General features: G+C 51.6%; 2 protein-coding genes across 2 annotated transcripts in view; one reads left to right on the top strand and one right to left on the bottom strand.

Annotated features, from left to right (window-relative positions):
- The window catches only part of U2AF2 (U2 small nuclear RNA auxiliary factor 2), a 155,743-nt gene that overhangs the window by 104,433 nt on the left and 29,968 nt on the right, over positions 1 to 21,342 (bottom strand). The window lies entirely within an intron of this gene.
- On the top strand, positions 524 to 21,321 carry LOC130490412 (sacsin-like). The gene is made up of 8 exons (XM_056864241.1): positions 524 to 546; positions 1,466 to 1,553; positions 4,017 to 4,128; positions 4,730 to 4,876; positions 6,558 to 7,020; positions 7,075 to 8,022; positions 9,624 to 9,712; positions 10,556 to 21,321. The coding sequence occupies exons 1-8, from the start codon at positions 524 to 526 to the stop codon at positions 21,319 to 21,321; spliced, it is 12,636 nt and encodes a 4,211-aa protein (XP_056720219.1).

The raw sequence follows: 21,342 nt of genomic DNA, 5'->3' as shown, positions 1-21,342 counted from the left end.
TTTGTGCATTTGTCCAGTTTCACTTCTGGTAATCTGGTTTTGCAGTTTTGTTTCTTTTTTCTTAATGACCAGAGGTCACAGGACAAAAACTATTGCATGTAACCATTGGACGTGATGTGTGTGTGTGTGTGTGTGTGTGTGTGAAGTGCCATCAAGTCGCAGCCGACTTATGGCGACCCCTTTTGGGGGGGGGGTTTCATGGCAGGAGACTAACAGAGGTGGTTTGCCAGTGCCTTCCTCTGCACAGCAACCCTGGTATTCCTTGGTGGCTGACCCTGCTTAGCTTCTGAGATCGGATGAGATCAGGCCAGCCTGGGCCATCCAAATCAGGGCATTAGATGTGATGCCTCCTCTTAATTCACTTTGGGCTGGAGGCTTCCTAAGAGAGTTTATGGTGTCATAAGCTGTTTTTGGTGTTCTCACTCTTTCAGTATTCATAAGCAAAGTGAACTTGATGACATATTGGGATTCCCACCCACCCCTAATTCTCTGTATTTCTCTCCCCACTTTTGCAGGCTTCATCATGTCTCAGAAACACATGGAAAGGTGAGTGAAAAGAGTGATTTCTCAGAAAGGACAGAAAAATAAGGTCTGTTGGTAGGTCTGGATTCAGACTTCTCACCAGATCAGAAACCGCAGGCACAGTGGGTGTGTAAAAGCCTGGCTTTGCATGGTATCTGAATGGCAAACAATAGCTATGGATGTTGCCTCACCTGCTACAGCAGGGAAACAGGAGCATTTATAAAGAGGAGTGCTTGAAAGACAGTAAATAGACAAGGGGCTTAAATCATGATTTGCCTGTTGTATGCTTGCAGTGCAATTGTATGCAAAGTTCATAGTGGAAAGTGCCATCAAGTCACAGCCAATTTAAGGCGACTCTTCGTGGGGTTTTCAAGGCAAGAGACGTTCAGAGGTGGTTTGTCATTGCCTGCCTCTGCGTAGCAACCCTGGACCTCCTGGGCGGTCTCCCCTCCAAGAACTAACCAGGGCTGACCCCTGCTTAGCTTCTGAGTTCTGACCAGATCAGGCCAAGTAATTCCGGTCTAAAAGCCCATTGATGTCCAGTGGGGTTAGCCTAGAGTAACTCTGTATGGGATTGCTCTGCTGGAAGTGTCAACTATGATTTGGGCAGAGGCCGTGGCTCAGTGGTAGAGCATCTGCTTGGCATGCAGAAGGTCCCAGGTTCAATCCCCGGCATCTCCAGTTAAAGGGACTAGGCAGGTAGGTGATGTGAAAGACCCCTGCATGAGACCCTGGAGAGCCGCTGCCAGGCTGAGTAGACAATACTGACTTTGATGAACCAAGGGTCCGATTCAGTAGAAAGCAGGTTCATGTGTCCATGATTTAATTGTCACAGTAAGCACAAGCCCTATGACATCTATATTGAGCATGTCCCAGAAGGGCTGATCATGAACCCTCTTGGGTCCGATGGCACCTTTTGCTCATCTCTCTCTCCTTGTTGCAGGAAGGGCTTTCGACAGCGATCACCTCCATTCCTCAAATACCTGCAGAGCATCCTTCGCAAGTACCCAGATGGGGGTCAGATCTTAAAAGTGAGTTCTGGGGCTGTAATGGGGGATGGGTGGGTACTTTGTTTGTTGGCTTGTTTTGAAATAGCATTTTTTATTCTACTTTGTGTATTTGCATAAATGCATATCCAAAGAGGGTTATACAGAAGAAAAAAGCAAGAAAACAATGAGACCATAAAAACCATTGTAGATAAGTCAATCTAATCAGCAAATCATTTGCGAACAGAAAAAAGTAAACTTTCTTACTTTTTAGCAGTTTTGAAAGGGGTAGGATGAGTCTGCACACTATTCCTTTGATAATCCATGTCTCCATCTCCCTCCCTTCCTTTGGTCTCTTTCTATTGCATCTTGGGGCTGTGGCTCAGTGGAAGAGCCTCTGCTTTGCATGCAAAAGGTTCCAGGTTCAATTCCCAGAATCTCCAGGTTAAAGGATCAGGTGTGAACCTGGAGAGCAGCTGCCAGTCTGAGTAGACAATACTGACCTTGTTGGACCAGTGGTCGGATTCAAGCTGTTACCGCACTAGGTATTCCCAGCGATGCATTAAGAGTTTGAAAATGTTATAAAAAACATCGCTTTAAAAGGGTTTTTGGATGCCACGGCTAAAAAATGTTTGGAAGACGTCTTCACAGCTAAAGGGGCCAAACAAAGTGAGAACAGTATTTTTTATAACAGTTTCACTCTTAATACATCGGTGGGAATACATAGAAAGTGTGAACAGTATTTTTTATAATATTTTCAAACTCTTAATACATCGCTGGGAATACCTAGTGCGGTAACAGCCTCTGTTAGAAGGCCGCTTCATGTGTCCATATGATTTGACTCAAGTAGCACCTTCGATACCAGGGAGCTATGCCCTTGAAAGCTTCTCCCCCCACCCCAAAAAAAATCTCGTTAGTTTCTAAGGTGCTAGTGGACTCAAATCTAGTTGTTCTACTGCAGACTAACACAGCTACCCTCTAAAACTATCTCTATACAGAAATATCCTGTTATTCTGCAGCGTACCAAATATTTCCAACCAGCAGATTATCTTGGGTCCCTTGAGATCCTAAAATATTGGAGAATTTCTACACCGGCACATTTTAATGTTTTACCCTCAGTCCTTCTGGAAGGCAGATACTATCGTGTCTTGCTTTCTCAACAATTCTGTCCATGCAATACTGGGAAAATAGAGTCTATTGAACATGTTTTGCTGTATTGCCCCTTTTATAATGATATTCAACATAGTGTATAGATGCTGTTTTGTCAACCATACCGGAAAGATCTAAACAATTTTATGCCTCCTTTCTTCTTGCTGACACTTCCCTGGGGATAACATATAAAGTTGCTAAATTTTGCCTGCGGGCATGTGGGATACGAAAGCAGTTGACTAAGTCTTAGCAACTCTGCCATGTTGATGAGGGAGGGCTTTATTCTTCTCTTTTTACATCTCAATTTCTGTTTATTGTCTTATATTTTCCAAATTATATGTGTTCACTTTTATTTTTACCATTTATTAATTTTCTGGAGCTGATCTTGTATCAAAATAAGTTTTGGTGAGGATGATGAAACTATTTTTATATTGCATTTTAATTGTAAACTCTTCAGATCTGTAGTTGTGTAGTCTATAAAGTCCCATGTCTAGGCTTGCCAGGTCCCTCTTTGACACCGGTGGGAGGTTTTTGGGGCAGAGACTGAGGAGGGTGGAGTTTGGGGAGGGAAGGGACTTCAGTGCCATAGAGTCCAATTTCCAAAGTGGCCATTTTCTCCAGGTGAACTGATCTCTATTGGCTGGAGATCAGTTGTAATAGCAGGAGATCTCCAGCTAGTACCTAAAGGATGGCAAACCTAGCCGTGTCCTCACAGGTGACTACTACTACTCCCACCACCACTAACGTCATAAAATGAGAAGTGGGCTTCAGCAAGAAAAGGAAAAGCAGAGTACGGGGACTCTTCTGAGCTCCATAGGATGGGTTGTGGACTGCTCCATAGCAAGAAATTTGGAATGGAGGGCAGGGATTAAGAGGAGGAGGAGGATCACACTGGAGTGATTTGATTTTATTAAATTATTTCACTTGCATTATTAATGTCATTCAAAATAAAGCCTAGTCCCTTTGTGATTCTTCGGCCTGGATAGCGGGGTTACTGTGGAGTAGAATACAGTCTGTGCATCCCACCTTAATAGTTCAGGGGACTAAAAACTTAGGTATTTGAAGAACTAAAGAAAAGACGGGAACTGTTTGGAATATTCGTGTGGAGGCATCCCACTTCTGTGTATTTGGGGAACAGCAATGGTGGGATCAGTGGGCGCAATCTGGACTCCTGTGCTCCCTGGATAGCGTTGACAAAGTGGGGTTCTCCATGACCTCTGGGAGGGAAAGGGGGGGTCCAGCACCTTACAACAGGTAAACCTCAAGGGCTGAGTATGGGAAAAGGTTCCATGGAATGGGGTGACACTTGGATTCTGTTCTTACCTTCATCAGTTGTCAATTTCCTGCTTCTTCCCAAAGGAACTGGTCCAGAATGCGGATGACGCAAATGCCAAAGATGTGATCTTTCTCTACGATGAACGGACGTTTGGAACCCAGAGTCTTTTCTCGGAGGGACTGGCGAGTGCCCAAGGTACAGTCTAGGAAGACTACAGACTACAGGCAGAGAGACTTCAGACAGAGAGCCAGCATGGTGTAGTGGTTTGGAGCGGTGGACTCTGATCTGGAGAACCGGGTTCGATTCCCCACTCCTCCACATGAGCGGCGGAGGCTAACCTGGTGAATTGGGTTTGTTTCCCCACTCCTCCACACAAAGCCAGCTGGGTGACCTTGGGCTAGTCACATTCTCTCAGCCCCACCTACCTCACAGGGTGTCTGTTGTGGGGAGGGGAAGGGAAGGTGATTGTAAGCCGGTTTGAGTCTCCCTTAAATGGTAGAGAAAGTCAGCATATAAAAACCAACTCTTCTTCTAGGCATCTTACAGGGGCAGAGGTTGCTGTTCCAGTTAGAAAACCCATGTAAAATGGGGACTGGCTGAGAAACACCCATATTGTATCATTTGGGATGCAATCTTACAATGCAGTCGTAGTTGCTCCTTCCAAGCATATGGACATCAAGGGACTTAGACGAGAGTAACTCTGAGTAGGACTGCGTTGCCGACCCTAGCTCGAGGTAGTGTCTGAGACTCAAGCACCCTGACTGTTTTTTGCGCAACTCCTTTTCCTTTCTTTTAGGTCCTTCACTGCTCGCGTACAATGACGGCCTGTTCTCCGAGGCGGATTGGGATGGGATCCAGAGTCCCGGCCTGAGTCACAAAGTAGACGACCCCTCCACAGTCGGGCGATTTGGCTTGGGCTTCAATTCGGTTTACCACATCACAGGTGAGAAGGTCTGCATGGCCCAGGGTTGTTGGCCTCCAGATACTACCTGCTATTACAACTGATCTCCAGCCGACAGAGATCAGTTCCCCTGGAGGAAAATGGCCGCTTTGGCAATTGGACTCTATGGCATTGAAGTCCCACCCCTTCCCCAGACCCCGCCCTCCTCAGGCTCCGCCCCCAAAAACCTCCCACTGGTGGTGAAGAGGGACCTGGCAACCCTGGACTTGGGAGGTGGCATGTCTTCAAGCCAGAGGGGCATGTCTTTGAGAAGCAGGCATGTCTCCCCAAGATGTAAATTTTCATATTGGAGCCAGGATGATGCGCTCTGTGTGCCCCTTCACCCCATTCAGTTTCCAGGCAGATGAAAACTGAAACTGTGTGCCAGTAAAGATTCAAATCCTGCAAAGCTGGGAATAAATGTTTCTGTGTTTCACTTTTTGGGGGAGGCCATTTAAACAATTTCCCGCTCTTGAACCAGTGTGTTATTTATTATTTTATTCAGCGTGTTGTAGTGGTTAAGAGCGGTGGTTTGGAGTGGTGGACTCTGATCTGGAGAACCGGGTTTGATTCCCCACTCCTAATCTGGTGAACTGGATTTGTTTCCCCACTCCTACACACGAAGCCAACTTGATGACCTTGGGCAAGTCACTCTCTCAGCCCCACCTACCTCACAGGGTGTCTGTTGTGGGGAGGGGAAGGTGATTGTAAGCAGGTTTGAGTCTCCCTTAAGTGGTAGAGAAAGTTGGCATATAAAAACCAACTCTTATTATTATTATTATTGATCTTCTACCCCGCCCTCCCCAGCCAAGGCCGGGCTCAGGGGGGCTGACACAATAAGATGAAAAATAAGGTTTGAATGAACCCCCTTAAAGACATCAATTTAAAAGCCCTAAACAACAAAAATAGAAAAATGGAGGACAAAAATGTCCAATGGCGCCCCACCAAGTCCATGCGGCAACAGTTGGGTGAGCGGGTGTATATGTCCCCCTAATGGTAGTAAGAAGGGGGAGGGATCAGAATGGAAGTCAGGGAGGCTAGAATTTATGAGAAAAGAAGTGTACCTGGCCTCAATCTTAAGCCTGGCGGAATAGCTCAGTCTTGCAGGCCCGGTGGAACTCTTTAAGGTCCCACAGGGCAATGATCTCACTGGAGAAGGTATTCCACCAGGCAGGAGCCAGGGCAGAGAAAGCCCAGCCCTGGTCAAGGCCAGCCAGACGCTCTTTGGGCCGGGGACCACCAGCAGATTGGTACATGATGAATGAAGAGTTCTCTGGGGAAGCAGAAGAATAATAATTGGTTTTATATGCCAACTTTCTCTACCACTTAAGGGAGACTCAAACCGGCTTACAGTCACCTTCCCTTCCTCTCCCCACAACAGACACCCTGTGAGGTAGGTGGGGCTAAGAGAGCTCTTAATAGAACTGTGACTAGCCCAAGGAGATCCAGCTGGCTTCGTGTGTAGGAGTGGGGAAACAAATCCAGTTTACCAGATTAGCCTCCGCTGCTCATATGGAGGAGTGGGGAATCAAACCCAGTTCTCCAGATCAGAGTCCACTGCTCCAACATAGCAGGTTACTTAATCGGGCATCCAGCTCTGTGTGCTGAATCAGGGACGTCTAAGTGGAACAAGTGATCTTTGTAAGAACACAGACATCTTTGTGATCAATTTTCCTTCCTCTAGATTTCCCATCTATTCTCTCTGGTCAATGGCTAGGAGTGCTGGACCCACAACGAACAGCGTTAAACGACGGGGGTCAGCTTTGCAGCGTGGACGACTGGGAAGAGGCATCTGACCAGTTCCAGCCTTTCTGGGCAGCTCTGAAATCGCTAGGCCGGCCTTGCCCGCCCACTGAGGGCCACTTCCCTGGCACCTTGTTCCGCTTCCCCCTACGCCACAGCCCCTCGGGGATCTCGGAAAATCTCTACAGCCAGCAACGGGCCCGGGAGCTGCTGCTTGCATTCTTGGATGATGCTCCCGTCAGCTTGCTGTTCCTCAGGAACGTCCGGCGGCTAACGCTGGGTTTCGTCGGACCCGACGGCTCCATCAGCGAGCTGCTGAAGGCTGAGGTCGTGAATCGCCCCCTTAATGGGCCGAACGCGGGCCGAGGCGTCCTTCACTGGGCGTTGGAGGCTGTGCAGGGTTGGCTGGGCAGTAGTGGAAATGCAAGCGTCCTCCATGGCTCAGACCTTCTTGGCAGTGCTCAGCTGGATACTGAAGTTGGCATCACCACGCTTGCCCTGTCTGGAACTGGGATTGGGCAGGCCACCCGCAAGGATTGGCTGATGCTGTCGGCGGTAGCTAAAAAGGAAGCCTTTCCAGAAGTCTGGGGCCTCGTGGATTCTGTCCGCTCCGAGCCGGCCTTGTCCTTGGCTTACCCATTGGAAGGAGGGTGTGCCGGCCGCCTCAGCTGCGTCCTGCCTCTCCCAGCCACGGAGGAGAATGCCACGGGCCTGCCGCTGCATATCAGCGCTCCTTTCCAGCTGACGGATGACCGCAGACACGTGCAGTGGTCCGAAGAGGGCTCCCGAGCCCGGGGAGGGGATGCCCGTTGGAACCACCTGCTGATGGAGGAGATGCTGCCAGTTGCGTATTGCCAAGTCCTGCTTCTGGCATCTGGCTGTCCTGGTGACCCGTACGGGGCCTGGCCAGACCCTGCTCGAAGCCAGCAACTCCGATACAAGGCCCTAGTAGCTCGGATAAGCCAGAGTTTGATGGACATGAAACTTTTGGTGCGGGTTGGAGGTGGGGATCCCCGTTTGCTCCTTCCCCGTGAATCTGTCATCTTGCCAGAGAAGGTGACAGGAAAACCAGTGGGTCGGGCACTGGAGAAGGCCCTGGTCTTGGCAGGGTCACTGCTGGCGGTTGCCCCTCCCCATGTCCGTCGGGCCTTGGCGTTGGGTGCTAAAGGTAGGAAAGAGGTGCAGGAAGCGAACGCAGGATTTGCGAGAGAGACCCTGCGAAAGGCTACCCACATCTGGAGTAAGGTATCTGACCCGGATAAATTGTTGCTGCTGGAATACTTGGCCGGAGATGGGTGCTACCCGGCGCTGAAAGGCCTGCCACTGGTGCCCATGGCAAATGGGCGCTTTGCCAGTTTGGGAGATTCTGCGGAGACGGTGTTCATCGAGAGCTGTAACTTCCCCAGGTGAGCAATCTTCTCAGCCCTACGGTTCGTCCATCACACTTGTATTCCTCTTTCTATCCTGTCGCAACATCTCACCTTAGTACATGGTCCAAGTCGTAGTCTGACTATAACCAGAGTTCAAACCCCCGTTTCTGCCACGAAACTTTTCCGGTTCCCTTGGGCTGCTGACTCTCTCAATCTTACCTTGCAAGGTGGTTGTGAGGGTAAAATGGAGTCGAGGGCATGTTTGCTGCCTTGAGCACTTTGGGGTAAGGGGGGTGGGATTTTAAAAAGCCCCTTAATGAATAATGTACTGCTTCTTGTATTGCGCGAGCTGCTCCAAGTTCCCATTGAGCCAAAGTCTGTGTATGTAATGATGAATTCTAGAGCCCCCAAGCGGGATGGTGTCCGATCTGCATATGAAGTGATGAATTCTGGTTTGTTGTTGCAGTCAAAACAAGAGAGTCTCATCAGAGAGCACCAGAGGGTGACTAACACGCATCTGGAGATCTGTGAGAAAAGGAAGGATAGCATTATTTCTGGTCATCACACCTAAAAAAGGATATTGCAGAGCTTGAGAAGGTGCAGAAAAAAGCAACCAAAATGATTAGGGGACTAGAGCAACTGCCCTATGAGGAGCAGTTAAAACGCTTAGGGCTTGGAAAGGTGGCTGAGGGGAGACATGATGGAGGGTCTATAAAACTATGCGTGGTTTGGAGAGCGTGGACAGGGAGAAGCTTTTCTCCCTTTTCCATAATACTAGAAGACGGGGTCATCTGCTGAAGCTGGAGGGTGAGAGATTCAAAAAAGGAAGTATTTCTTCACACCACGCATGGTTAAATTGTGGAACTCCCTGCCCCAGGATGTGGTGATGGCTGCCAACTTGGAAGGCTTGAAGAGGGGAGTGGACATGTTCATGGAGGAAAGGGCTATCCATGGCTACTAGTCGAAATGAATACTAGTCATGAAGATTTCCCATTCTCTCCAGGATCAGAGGAGCATGCCGAATATATGAGGTGCTGTGGAACACAGGCAGGACGTTGCTGCTACAGTCGTCTTGTTTGGGGGCTTCCTAGAGGCACCTGGTTGGCCACTGTGGGAACAGACTGCTGGACTTGATGTGCCTTGGTCTGATCCAGCAGGGCCTTTCTTATGTTCTAGAGTACCTTCAGTCAGTAAGCCAGGGGTGCCCATCTACGCCATGGCGCCCATCACCTTTCCTGGTGCCCACCAAGTGTTTTTAGAAAGTGGGTGGGGCATGGTGGGGCTCTTGCCCCGCAAGGCTCCGCATTGGCCACTGGAGATTTCATTGGCTGTGGAGATTTTTTAAAAAATGTTGCTTTGGCAGCAGCTGCCACCCCAGCACAAGGACCTTCCCTGTGTGGCTGAAAGGTAAGCTGCGGCGGCCATTTTGTGGCTGGTTCCACCTCCTCTGGCAGCCATTTTGTGGCAGCACTCACAACCCTGTGTCAGGATTCCATAAGTGCCCGAAGGCCCAAAAAGGTTGGGGACCCCTGCACTAGGGCACTGCGCATAAGACAATTTTAAATGTGTGGGGTGTGCTGTTCCACTTTCCCAGGCCCTTATCATTCTTTGTGGCTTATTCCTCCTGGTTTTTGCAGGATCCTCTTGCCTGGCCTGGCTCACCAGTTTCTACCGAAGGATTTGAACCCTGAGCTGCTCAAGCATCTGCAAGCGATTGCCGAACAAGGTGAGTTCCCTTTGGCCAGGAGACAAAAGCTGAGCAATGGTCTGGCTTGTTCTTCCTGTTGGTGAGCTAGAGGGGCGAAGCAAGCCAGCACCCATGGATGCCACCACAAAAATGGTTTGCTGTTGGGACACTCACACATCCCTTGCCAAAAAGCTGTTGTCTCCTGCCCTTCCCCTTCCCAGGGGGTCACGTACACATGAACACATGAAGCTGCCTTCTACTGAATCAGACCCTTGGTCCATCAAAGTCAGTATTGTCTACTCAGACCGGCAGCGGCTCTCCAGGGTCTCAGGCAGGGGTCTTTCATATCACCTAGTTGCCTAGTCCCTTTAACTGGAGATGCCGGGGATTGAACCTGGGACCTTCTGCATGCCAAGCAGAGGCTCTACCACTGAGCCACAGCCCCTCCCCATAGAAGTCCTATAGAATTCTTTTTGGCACTGGTCCCTACCAAAAAACAACACCCCATTCTGATTTGGGTTCTGTATGGTGACTCTTGCTACTGAAAGATGGGGCTAGAGTCTAACACGAATAGTAATAATTTGGAGGTATGAATGGAATGCTCTGGTTTTCCTGGAGCCAGGACCTGTCACCGGTGGGGTGGGGGGGCCAGACAGGAGGGCCATTTGGCTCGTGTCTCACATTCTTGGGAGGCCTCAAATTTGGACTTTTGAGATTATTTCCAAATGAGGTTATACATGCAGTCGCAGAGATACACTGACAGGATTGGAAAAAAGAAGACGTTCATCATACAACTTTAAATGTCTAAGCGAGAAAGGAAAGCTATAAATGAAGATGATGATGATGATAATAATTCCCTCTTCCTGCCTCTTCTTTTTCCAGAGCTATTCAGAAATCTGGTCACCTTGAATCACCGTGTTGTTGAGCAGAACATTCGGGCGGCTCTCCCCATGGATTGGAACAGCAGTAGTTCAACCCCTGTGACTTGGTACCCACAGAAGTCCCCGAATCAACCCCCTCTGGAGTGGCTTTCTGCATTCTGGACTTTCCTGAATCGCCATGCTTCCTCCCTGGCACCCTTCAGGGGCTGCCCGCTGATACCGTTGACGTCTCTGCACAATTCCCCCAATGGCATCCAGCTGGCACGGCTTCTGCCTCAGCCTACCCTCATGTTCCGGAGCCATGACAGGTACAGTTTGTTGGACGAAGTGGCTGGCATTCTGGAGTCGCTGGGGTGCACCGTGATCCGGAGCTGGGAGCCCGACTGGTACCACCGCCAACTGACAGAGTACATCCTAGAACCCACGCCTGGCAGCGCCCTGCAGGCTTTTGCCCACTTGGGGGTGTTGTCCGTGGCCAGCTGCCTGGCACTTCTGCCCACACACCAAATCGAGAGTTTGAGCGTGTTTCTCTCGGCAGCCACGTCGCTTTCCCGAGAAGAGGCCAAAGTCCTCAGGGGGTTGCCACTCTTCTTCAAGATGCCTTCCCTCCTTCCGCCCAGCCCACCTGGCTTGGTGCCCGCCCAGAACCACTTGGCTTTAGAGAGAAGCCTGGTCCCACAGGTGCCGAAAGAACTGTTGACTCCGCAGACTGTGTTGTTGTGCCGCAGCGAAGCTGAACGGCGCCTGCTTTTGCATCTCCAGATAAACCTCTTGGGAGCACCAGGTCTGGGTATTCTGTGTGTCAAAGCAGTGAAGCAGGGGGCATATGCCAGACAGGCACAAGGAGCCCGGGGAATCATGCTGTGGGTGCTGCGCAATGCCGACGCCCTCTTCAGCCAGAGCCGAGAACTGCAAGCATTGTGCCATGACTTGCCATTTGTAGATTGCGGGTCTGGAGAGTTGGCCCGGCCCAGTGACCTTTACGACCCAGATAACCACACTTTGCAGGCCTTGTTGAGACCACACCGCTTCCCCAGCGGGCCCTTCCGTGAGCCATCGACGCTGCGGGCCCTCCGTGCTCTGGGGCTGAAATCCGACCTCGCCGCTGTCTCTCCAGCCGATGCACTGACGGCTGCACAGGACGTGAATCAGCTGCAGGCTGCAGTTGCCAGTGCCAAATCGCAGGCCCTGATCCGGGTCTGCAATGAGACCGGTCTGCTCTCGCGCTTGTCTTCACAGGAGCTGAAGCGGCTGCAGGGCCTGGCATGGGTGCCTGCCATTAACCCCTCCACGCTCAAGCCAGCCAACGGCTTCATGGCACCTGAAACCCTTCGCTCAGAGAAGTACTCTGCTCTCGTGGGGCTGGTCATGGGACTGACAAATGCTTTTTGCCCGCAAGCTGCAACAGTGTTGGGGCTGGAGCAGCCGCCTCCACCGGAGAAGGTGGGAGAGAATCTAGCTTGCCTGGCACGGGACTATTTCTCTGAAGGGGCCATAGTATTAATTTCACGGCTGCACAGCATCTATCAGCACATGCAGCAGCGACTGCGGGAGTTCCACAAGCCCCCTGCAGGCCCTGTGATATGGAATGGGAATGGCTTCTCGCTGCCTGAGGACGTGGTGATGGGCTACCCTGACAGCTTGGACCTTGCAGCCCTGATGCCCCGAGTGCCCTCCGACTTCCAGCACTACGGGCAACTCTTTGCAGCCTGGGGTGTCCGTCAGTCACCCAGAGAGGAAGAAGTGTGCCAGGCCCTGCATAAACTGGCAGATTGCATCAACGGCCAGCCGCAAGGCGGCACGCAAGCAGAACTGCGCCTCGTGGTGGCTGCCTTGGATTGGTTCCGTGTCCAGGGTTACCAGGGGGAAAGAGAGATGGTAGTGCCTATGCAAATCCCAGGGCGGGCGGGCTTCACTCTACTCCCGGCCAGTTCGGCGCTGTACTGTGATATGGACCAGTCCCGGCTTGCTGACCTAGATGGAAACCCACCTACTTTGGTGCACGAAGCCGTCCCCCCAGCCACTGCGGCCTTCTTTAACGTGGAGATGCTGAGCACTCGGTTGTCGGGCTTGGAATTATTTGAGCCTTGGGGTCCTTCGGAGCCTGTCACCCTCCGGATCCGTAACATCCTTCGTGAGTACTGCCAGGATGCGGATGTGTTCAAGGAACTGTTGCAGAACGCAGAGGACGCTGGTGCCAAAACCTGCCACTTCTTGGTGGACCTCCGGTTGCCCAACGGCACTACAGAAGGACTTCTGGACCCTGGCATGGCTGCCTGCCATGGCCCAGCACTTTGGGCCCACAACGATGCCCTGTTCAGTGAAGCAGACTTCTCCAACATCATCCGACTAGGCGCAGCCACCAAGGAACACCAGCACGACAAAATCGGCCGCTTTGGGCTTGGGTTCTGCACCGTGTACCACGTGACCGATGCCCCCTCACTCCTCAGCGGCAGCACCATACTCATCTTCGATCCCAACGTCACCCACCTCCGGAAGCATATCCCTGACCCATCCCGGCCAGGCATCCGTTTGAAGCTGAGTCAGCAGAACGCTGCCGTGTTCCCCGAGCAATTTCGGCCGTACAGGGGCATCTTTGGCTGTCAGATTGGGAAGGAGTACCAAGGCACGCTCATCCGCTTGCCCTTCCGCACTGAGCAGGAGGCAAAAGACTCTCAGGTTTGCTCACAGACTTTTGGACCCAAGCGAATCAAAGCACTGCAGTCTGGTTTCCAGGAGATGTACCAGGATCTGCTCCTCTTTCTACACAATGTGCAGGAAGTGTCGCTGGCCAACCTCCCTGAAGGTTCCCGTTCCCCAGAAGCTGCCCGACCGTTGGCTACAGTAACCAGGAAGCCGCTCGCCAAGATGGATGCCTCTGATATTGTGCAGCTGACGACATCATGGGAGTCTGATGATACTATAAGTCATTACCTGCTGCACTCCTGTTCTGGTACAGGGGAAGCCCGGAAGCTGTACCAAGAGGGAGGAAAGGAGAGTTTCAGCTTCTCGCCCCCTGCTGCCAGCGTTGCCTTGCCCCTCCGCCCTGCTACCACGGCTGGGCGTTGGGCTCCCGATCTAGAGGACTTTGAGGGGCGCGTCTTCTGCTTTCTGCCTCTTCCTATAGAGTCTGGCCTCCCACTGCACCTCACAGCGGCCTTCGCTGTGCTTAGTAATCGCAAAGGGATATGGGATTCCACCGAGAAAGGTCAGTGGAACAAGGCACTCCTTCAGGACTCGGTGCCGGGCGCCTGGCTTGGGGCTCTGTGCCAGCTTCGAGACATGCACAGAGAGGGAAAGCTGGAGGGCTACGAGTACTATACCTTCTGGCCCAGCGTCAGCAAAGCAAAGCATCCTTTCAGTGAAGCAGCCAAGGCTTTCTATCGAGCCTTAGTCAACGGTGTTGACGGGGAGCCGCCGATTCTATTATCCGATGGGGAGAGGTGGTGCTCAGCCCAGCATGCTTGCATCCTGGATGCTGATGTTATCTGTGAGAAGCAGCTGAGACCTATCGCTGCCAGGGTCTTCTCTTTACTCTTGTCAGAACCAAAGATGGCGGTGAATCTTCCGCTCTGGGTAAAGATGAGTTTTACAGCAAGCACCTCGGAGGACGTTCTGTCTCCAAACACCTACAACTGGCCCCGCTTTTTCCGGGAGCTCATCTTCCCCCATTTACGTAAGCTGGCGGCGCCTGATCGCAATGCCCTGATTCTTCATGCCCTGGATATGAAGGACGCCAGTGTGGATGAACTTCTGACATCTCTGCCTTGCGTTCCTGCCACTCCAAACAAACACCTGAAACGCATCGACAGGCTGGTGAATCCAGGGGGGCGTGCTGCGCCACTCTACGCACCCGAAGACGGCCGTTTCCCCACCAACGCAGAGTTTCTGAAGCCAGAGAGGCTGGTGCGCTTGGGGCAACTTGGCATGACCCAAGACTGGGTCGCCATGGAGGAACTGATCAACCGAGCCAGAACCGTGGCAGGCTTGTGGCACCGTGACCCGCGCCAGGCCTGCCTGCGTGCCCGCTGCATCCTGACTCTCCTCGAGGACCATCTCCGGAAAAGTGTCAGCAACACCACCCAAGTGGCTTTCAGAGAAATTCCCTTCTTGCCAGCTGAGCTTCCTGGCAACCGCAACGGACTCTGTTGCCCCAACAAGATTTATCACTACAAGCTTCAGCCCCTGGTGGGCTTGATCGAACCCGTTCTGGACAAGAAGGCCCTCGGTGAAGGCCTGAAGCTCTCCGCCGAACTGAAGGAGTTCTTAGGACTCAGCCACCAGCCACCAGTTGCCACAGTATTAATGCAGCTAGAAACAGCATCGCGTGGCTCCAATGCCCTGAACAGGACAGAGCTGGCTAAGATGACACAAAGATGCTACACCTTCCTAAATGACATGGTGCAGAAAAGCAGCCCGTGCAGGTTGGAGGTATCCCAAAAGGCACAGACTTTCCCCTTTGTTCTGGTGGGTTCTAGTTTTGTGTCGGTGCGCTGTGTGGCCTGCAAATTGGACTTCAACACTGCTCCTTACCTGTTTCGACTGCCTGAGGAATACCAGCATCAAAAGGAGCTGTGGAACTGTGTAGGGGTGTCTGAGACCTTTAAAGCGGAGGATTATGCTGCAGTATTGCAAACACTGGCCAAGAAGACAGACGGAAAGGCTCTTTCCAAAGGGCAGCTGAACCTAGTCATTGGACTGATTACTGTAGGTCTAGTTGGGGCCTTGCCAAAGGGCCAGCAGCTGGACTCTTTCGTGGCCCAGATCATCTCTTTCCCAGACAGACACAAAATCCTGCGTCCCTTGCCCAAGCTGCTGTTCGACGACACGCCATGGATGCCGCGGGAGGAAGGGATCCTGCTTTGCCATCCCATGATCTCGCGGGAAGTTGCCATCCGCTGTGGAATTCCCACCACAAGGCACCACATGTTGTCACGCCGGCAAATTCAGGACCTCTCCCAGTGGGCCACTGATTTTGGTGCCAAGGAGGACCTCAACATCCGGTTAGCCAACATCCTCCGTGAGTACTCCTCCTCGCAGGATGTGCTGAAGGAGCTTCTGCAGAATGCGGACGATGCCGGTGCGAGCATCGTACACTTCCTCTGGGACCAGCGTCACCACCCCACACATCGTATCTTTGGTGACGAATGGAAAGATCTCCAAGGCCCAGCCCTCTGTGTCTACAATGACCGTCCCTTTGAAATGAGTGACATAGAAGGGATCCAGTGTTTGGGCTCCGGTGGGAAAGGTGGGCGGCAGGATGCTACTGGCAAATACGGTCTGGGGTTCAACACTGTTTACCACTTGACTGACTGCCCTGCCTTCGTGACGGGCAACAGTGCCCTGTGTGTGTTTGACCCCACGTTACACTACCTGCCCAGTTCGGATGCTATCTCTCCTGGAGGAAAGTTCAGCCTCACTAGGGATTTCAAGGAAACCTTCCAGGATGTTTATGATGCCTTCTTGCCTGAAGTGTTTGATCTGGAACGAGGTACAGTTTTCCGATTACCCTTGCGTACCCCTGCCAGGGCAGCAGTCTCCCCTATCTGCCAGCGTTCTGTGTCGGAGGAGGATCTGCTAAGTATGTTGGAGGCTCTCATGGAAGAGGCGGATTGCTTCATGATGTTCCTCAACCATGTCAACCGTGTGGTTTTCTCTGTGATCAAGGAGAATCAAAGGATACCCGCAGAAGTGCTCTGGATGGAGACTGAAGGCAGCGAGCCTGAAAGATTGGAGTACCAGAAACAATTCCACCAAGCCGCTGCAGCAGGTGGGAGAGACGTGGGCAAGCCGGTAAGAGTCTTTTATAGAATGAAGGTGAAGAATAGCTTTGTCAAGATCCCCAGCGAATGGCTAATCGGCAGACAGATTGGAGTAGACAGCATGGGCACTGTGGAAAGCATGCAGCTGCCGCATGGTGGCGTGGCCACTTGTCTTAGTGGGCAAGCCCCGGGCAGGGCCTTCTGCACCCTGCCGCTGCCGGCGAAAACTGGCCTCCCCATTCACATCAATGGGAACTTTCAGGTGGACTCTGCTCGGCGGGACTTGCGGAAGGACGACAACAAGGACAGTCCTGAGATAGTGTGGAATAGCTTTCTGCTGCAGAACCTCATTGCCCCTTTGTATCTCCACCTACTTGAGGAGCTGCGCAAGACCCTGGGAAACCCACCACCAGCGTCCTTCTCCCTGGAAAAGTGTGAGCAAGTGTTAGATTCAGGTTACTTGCGGCATTTCCCGCTTGTGACAGATCATGTCCCCCCATTCTGGCATCAGCTAGTGAACCGTGTGTACGTGCTGGCATCTGAGAAGCAGCTTCCACTGTTGCCCATCTACCAGAAGGAGAGTAAATCCATGCATAAGCATAGCATGGAGGTGGTGCGTGTGTACTGGAGCGCACCCCAACGAGGACACCCGACTAAAGAGCCCTATTTCCTGAATTCTACACTAAATGGCTCTCTTGAAAATGCTCTCCAGAATCTGGGCATGCTCTTAGTCCCTGCCTTCCAGCGTCTTCAGGACATCCGTGACCAATTCGTCAAGGCAGGAGTTGACATCCTAACCCTGGATTCTCCATCCCTCTGCACCTTCCTCAGGAGTTTGCCTGGCTTACGTCTGCCATGTCCATTAAACCAAACATCCATGAAGGATACTTCGTACTGTTCTGCTCTTCTCAACTTTTGCCTTAATGGGCTGTGCTCCGAGGACATCAGATGCCTGGAAGGTCTCCCTTTACTGATAACCCGGGATGATGTGCTCCGGGGTTTCAGTCGGCAGGACCCTGTCTACCAGAGCAGCGCTTTCGAACTTTTTCCATGCCGTCGTGATCGTTTCTCTGCCTGCCTCATTGACAAGCAGGAGGCCAAGCAACTGTTACTAGAGACTGGGTTTATTAAACAGTTCACCCTCAGCGAATCTGCCGTTTACATCCAGGAGAGACTGAGGTTGAAAGATTGGGGCACTGGTGATAATAAACGCAGCTGGCTACGTGGGGTGTGGGAGTTCTTTGAAAAGCAGATCTGCGCATCTTCCAAGCAGGACAAGAGGAACCAGCTGTTCCAAGAGCTAGTGTCCCTCTTCAACGGCTGGTCTGTTCTCCCAGTGTGTGGCTGTGGTCAGGAGCTGATTCCCCTCGACTCCCTGAACACGGTTGTGCAAAGCCACCCTGGGGAGGTTGCTAAAATACTCTGCAAGCTGGGCTTTGCCAAGCTATTATCTGTTCTTCTGCCCCCAAAGCTCATTGCATGCTGCATTGAGCCACAACTGCTTCAGACAGACGACCCTGCCGCGGTGCTGTCACAGTTGGCTGCCCGGACTGGCCTGCATTGGCATGAGCTTGAACACTGGGAATTTGAAAATCTCTTGAGGTTCCTGAGCCAAGATCTGCGGAAGAGTGACCATGGATTACTCAACAAGCTGAAGTCCTTGCCAATATTTGAGACTCATGAAGGAGAGCATGTCTCACTGGCTTTGTACCAGAATGTGTACTTGCTGCAGTCCTGTATCCCAGAGATGCCCAGGAACTTTAGGGAGCTTTATGAGGCAGATAAAAAGACGGTTTTGCTAAAAGACAACGTACTGAACAGAAAACTGAGCAACTGCTTGGGCATTGGTGTAATGAACGATTTGCAGCAGTTTGTGAAACTCCTCTTGCCTCATCTGCCGCGTCTCCCGGAGGCCCGTCTGCTAGAGGCAGTGAAGTTACTCCTCCTTATCAAGACATACTATCCACAGTACAAGGATCAGAAGGAGACTGTGATATCAAACTTCCAATCCATAGCCTTCATCCGGGACAAGCAAGATGTGCTGCGTCCTGCGTCTTACTTCTATGACAGCGGCGTTGTTCTTTTTCAGAAGATGGGGTTGGATTCTCAATTTGTGCCAGACAAATTCTACAAGAGTGTGTGGTCAGGCAACAAATTAGAAGTGATTAGTTTCTTAAAGGATGTGGGCCTGCGGCATGAAGCCACTGAGGATGATTTCCTGCAGTTTGCCATCCAGATTCAGAGGGAATCTTTGAAGCACGGCGCTATGTACGGTGAGCTTCCTGCCAAACGAGAAGAACTTCTTTCACACCTGTTTCAAAGGGAAAGCGAGTCTTTATCAGGTTCCTTCTTGGATCAGCTGTCCCAGATCCGTTTCTTGGCACCTTGGGCCATCCGTGCTGATTTATGCAAACTCCACTCACCGTTAGTCTCTGACAACACCGCAGTAGCACCCCAAGGTTCTTTATGTACTTGGGAGAAAACTGAACTTGCTTGGACATCAGCAGTGATTCTGCGTCCTGTTGGAAAGTTGGATGAAAATGCAAAAGCCATTCTGGCACACCTAAGGGTACAATGTACCTTATCAGCCCAGTTGGTCCTGACAAATTTGAAAAATGTATGTCAGGCAGCATGCGATACCCAGAAAACCAGGAAAACCCGGGCAGATGTCCTCCGACTGATGTATGATTACTTGTCGGAACAGGAGTCTATAGAAACTGGATATGTCAGTGGGTGCCCTGTGGTGCTGGTAAATGATGATGAAGTAGCAGAGGCCCAGCATGTGGTGGTGTCCTTGGCCAACTGGCGTGAATTCCGGCCATACCTCTACAGGTTACCCCCAAAGCTGGCTCCGTACATGGAACTTCTGGAGAAATTTGGGGTGAAAGTTGAACCTACCATCCATCACTATGCCAGTGTCTTGGACAGGGTCCACAAGGAGACCACACAGAAGCGCACGCTGCAACCCAACCTCATTATAACAATAATGCAAGCCACTCTATGCTTCTTCCAGCTTCTTGCTAAAGCAGAGGACACAGTGGACTTCTCAGACCTGAAGGAACTCCATCTGCCTTGCACTGATGGGAAACTTTACCCATCTAATACCCTAGTCTTCAACGATTGTGCCACTGGCCAATGCCTCCAGGCCTTGCAGGGTTCCTTTCACTTCCTAGTGGATGTATTCAGTGGCTCCCTGTCAATTATTTATAACCTATTGCTTCAGCTGCCAGAAGCCCTGCGACCCATGAGACTGTCAGATATCACCAAAGAGCAACTGGATGAATCGTCTCTAGAACTCTGCTCCTATGGAGTTCACTGTGAGTTCCAGTCCCGCCTGAAGGAACTTTTGGTCGCTCCTGAGTTCCAGGATGCCCTTGTTGCACTGCTAAGGTGGCAGAAAACAACCAAGAAAGTGGACGAGGAGGAAGCAGCAGCCAGGGTACATGTTGGACTCTTCTCACTGGAGCAATTGGAGGTTATCTGCTGTGAGATGCTGTGCACCATGATGGTTCACAAGTCACAGTGCTTGAAGGGGAGCCAAGAGGCCAAGACAGTGTATGTTGCGACGACGCCAGATGGGAAGCAGTGCATTTACCTTTTGCACCAGGAGTGTTTGGGTCACCGACAAGCTGTAAAGATCTCTGAAACCTTGGCTGAAGAAGTGAACAAGCTTCTTGGAGAGAGACTTAATGCGCGTGCCATGCGTGTCCTCAGAGAGATTCTGGCTTGCCGAGAACCAGAAGAAATTGCTAAAGTGCTGAATGAACACAAAGTGCCCCTCCGGAAGTTCGCCATCAGAGATGCCTTCACCCTTCCTGATCCCGGGGAGGAGATTCCCGAGGAGTGGCATGACAGCCTGGACATGAGCATTCTGCATTCCTTTATGCCAAAAGATTACGTGGGTTACTTGGACCCTTCAGTGCAAGGTGAGCATTATGTCTACGCTGTGGTCTTGGAGGCCCTGGGGCCGCAGCAGAGTGGAGCTGGACAGGTGCACATGTACCGCGTCAATGTGGGAGGTGGGCAGCAGTTAGAGGTCAGTGCTCACGATCTTTACCACTTCCGGCAGAGCATGCCGGCGTCTGACACAAGCAAAGCTGTGGTGTTGGCACAAAGTCCCCCTGATGGTGCCACAGCAGCGGGTCTAAGCGGTGGCGATTGGTACCAGCAGCCGCTGAGCGAAGTGAAGAAAAAAGTGGATGCCTGGCTAGCTGAGATTTGGGACCTGTCAGAGGGAGAGAGGAAGAAGGCCATACGAAGGCTCTACCTGTGCTACCACCCAGATAAAAACTTAGGTCAGGAGGACTTAGCCAACGAAATCTTCAGGTACCTTAAAGAGAAAATCAAGGAGATGCAGAACAAGGGAAAGGCCAAGAGTTGTACTAGTGGAGGACCTGGAAGCAGCGGTTCCTTCAACAGAAACAGCTGGAACTTCTCAAACCATTGGAACGAATGGGACCAGCAAGCTTATCGACACCGAGAGACACGTCAGGAATTTACCAGACAAAGACAGAGTGGAAGAGGCGGAGGCAACTTCACATACAACTTCTGGTCCTTCTATAGTTCTGGCACAAAAGGGTATAAGCCAAAGTGCCCTGGCATGGAAGAGGCAAGGCGCTGGCTACGGCAAGCAGAGTGTGACCTGCGGGCAGCAGCCAACGAGGTTGCGAACGGCAGCACGGAATGGCTGCTCTACAAAACTTACCGAGCGGTGCAGAAGGCCCTCACAGCGGTCCGGTACAAGCAGGGTGGGCATTTTGACAGCGATCTGTCTGTCGCAGTGCTGGCCAAGGTGGTGACGCACGGGCAAGAGCTGGCCGTGATTCGTGACCAAGCGGCCAGACTTCGGCAGTATGGCATGGACGACAAGACGACGCAGTATCCCAGTTATCACTCGCCACCCACCATTCCCAACGAGGCCTTCCGCACATGCAAAGAACGGGAAGTGCTGCTGTTGGGTCAGGAGATTCTAGACACAGTACAGAGATGGCTGGGCCAGTTTTGAAAGGGGGCGGGTTTTTTAGTA

Source organism: Euleptes europaea, chromosome 18 (assembly GCF_029931775.1).
Source record: "Euleptes europaea isolate rEulEur1 chromosome 18, rEulEur1.hap1, whole genome shotgun sequence".
NCBI classification, from domain to species: Eukaryota; Metazoa; Chordata; class Lepidosauria; order Squamata; family Sphaerodactylidae; genus Euleptes; species Euleptes europaea.
The sequence above is the reverse complement of the archived record's forward strand: the minus strand, read 5'-3'. Positions and strand labels throughout refer to the sequence as shown.

Coding starts and splice junctions, on each gene's coding strand:
- LOC130490412 (XM_056864241.1), top strand. CDS start 524: ATGTCTCAGAAACACATGGAAAG. Junction 4,129..4,729: donor GGGACTGGCGAGTGCCCAAG/GTACAGTCTAGG, acceptor CCTTTCTTTTAG/GTCCTTCACTGCTCGCGTAC. Junction 9,713..10,555: donor GCAAGCGATTGCCGAACAAG/GTGAGTTCCCTT, acceptor TTCTTTTTCCAG/AGCTATTCAGAAATCTGGTC.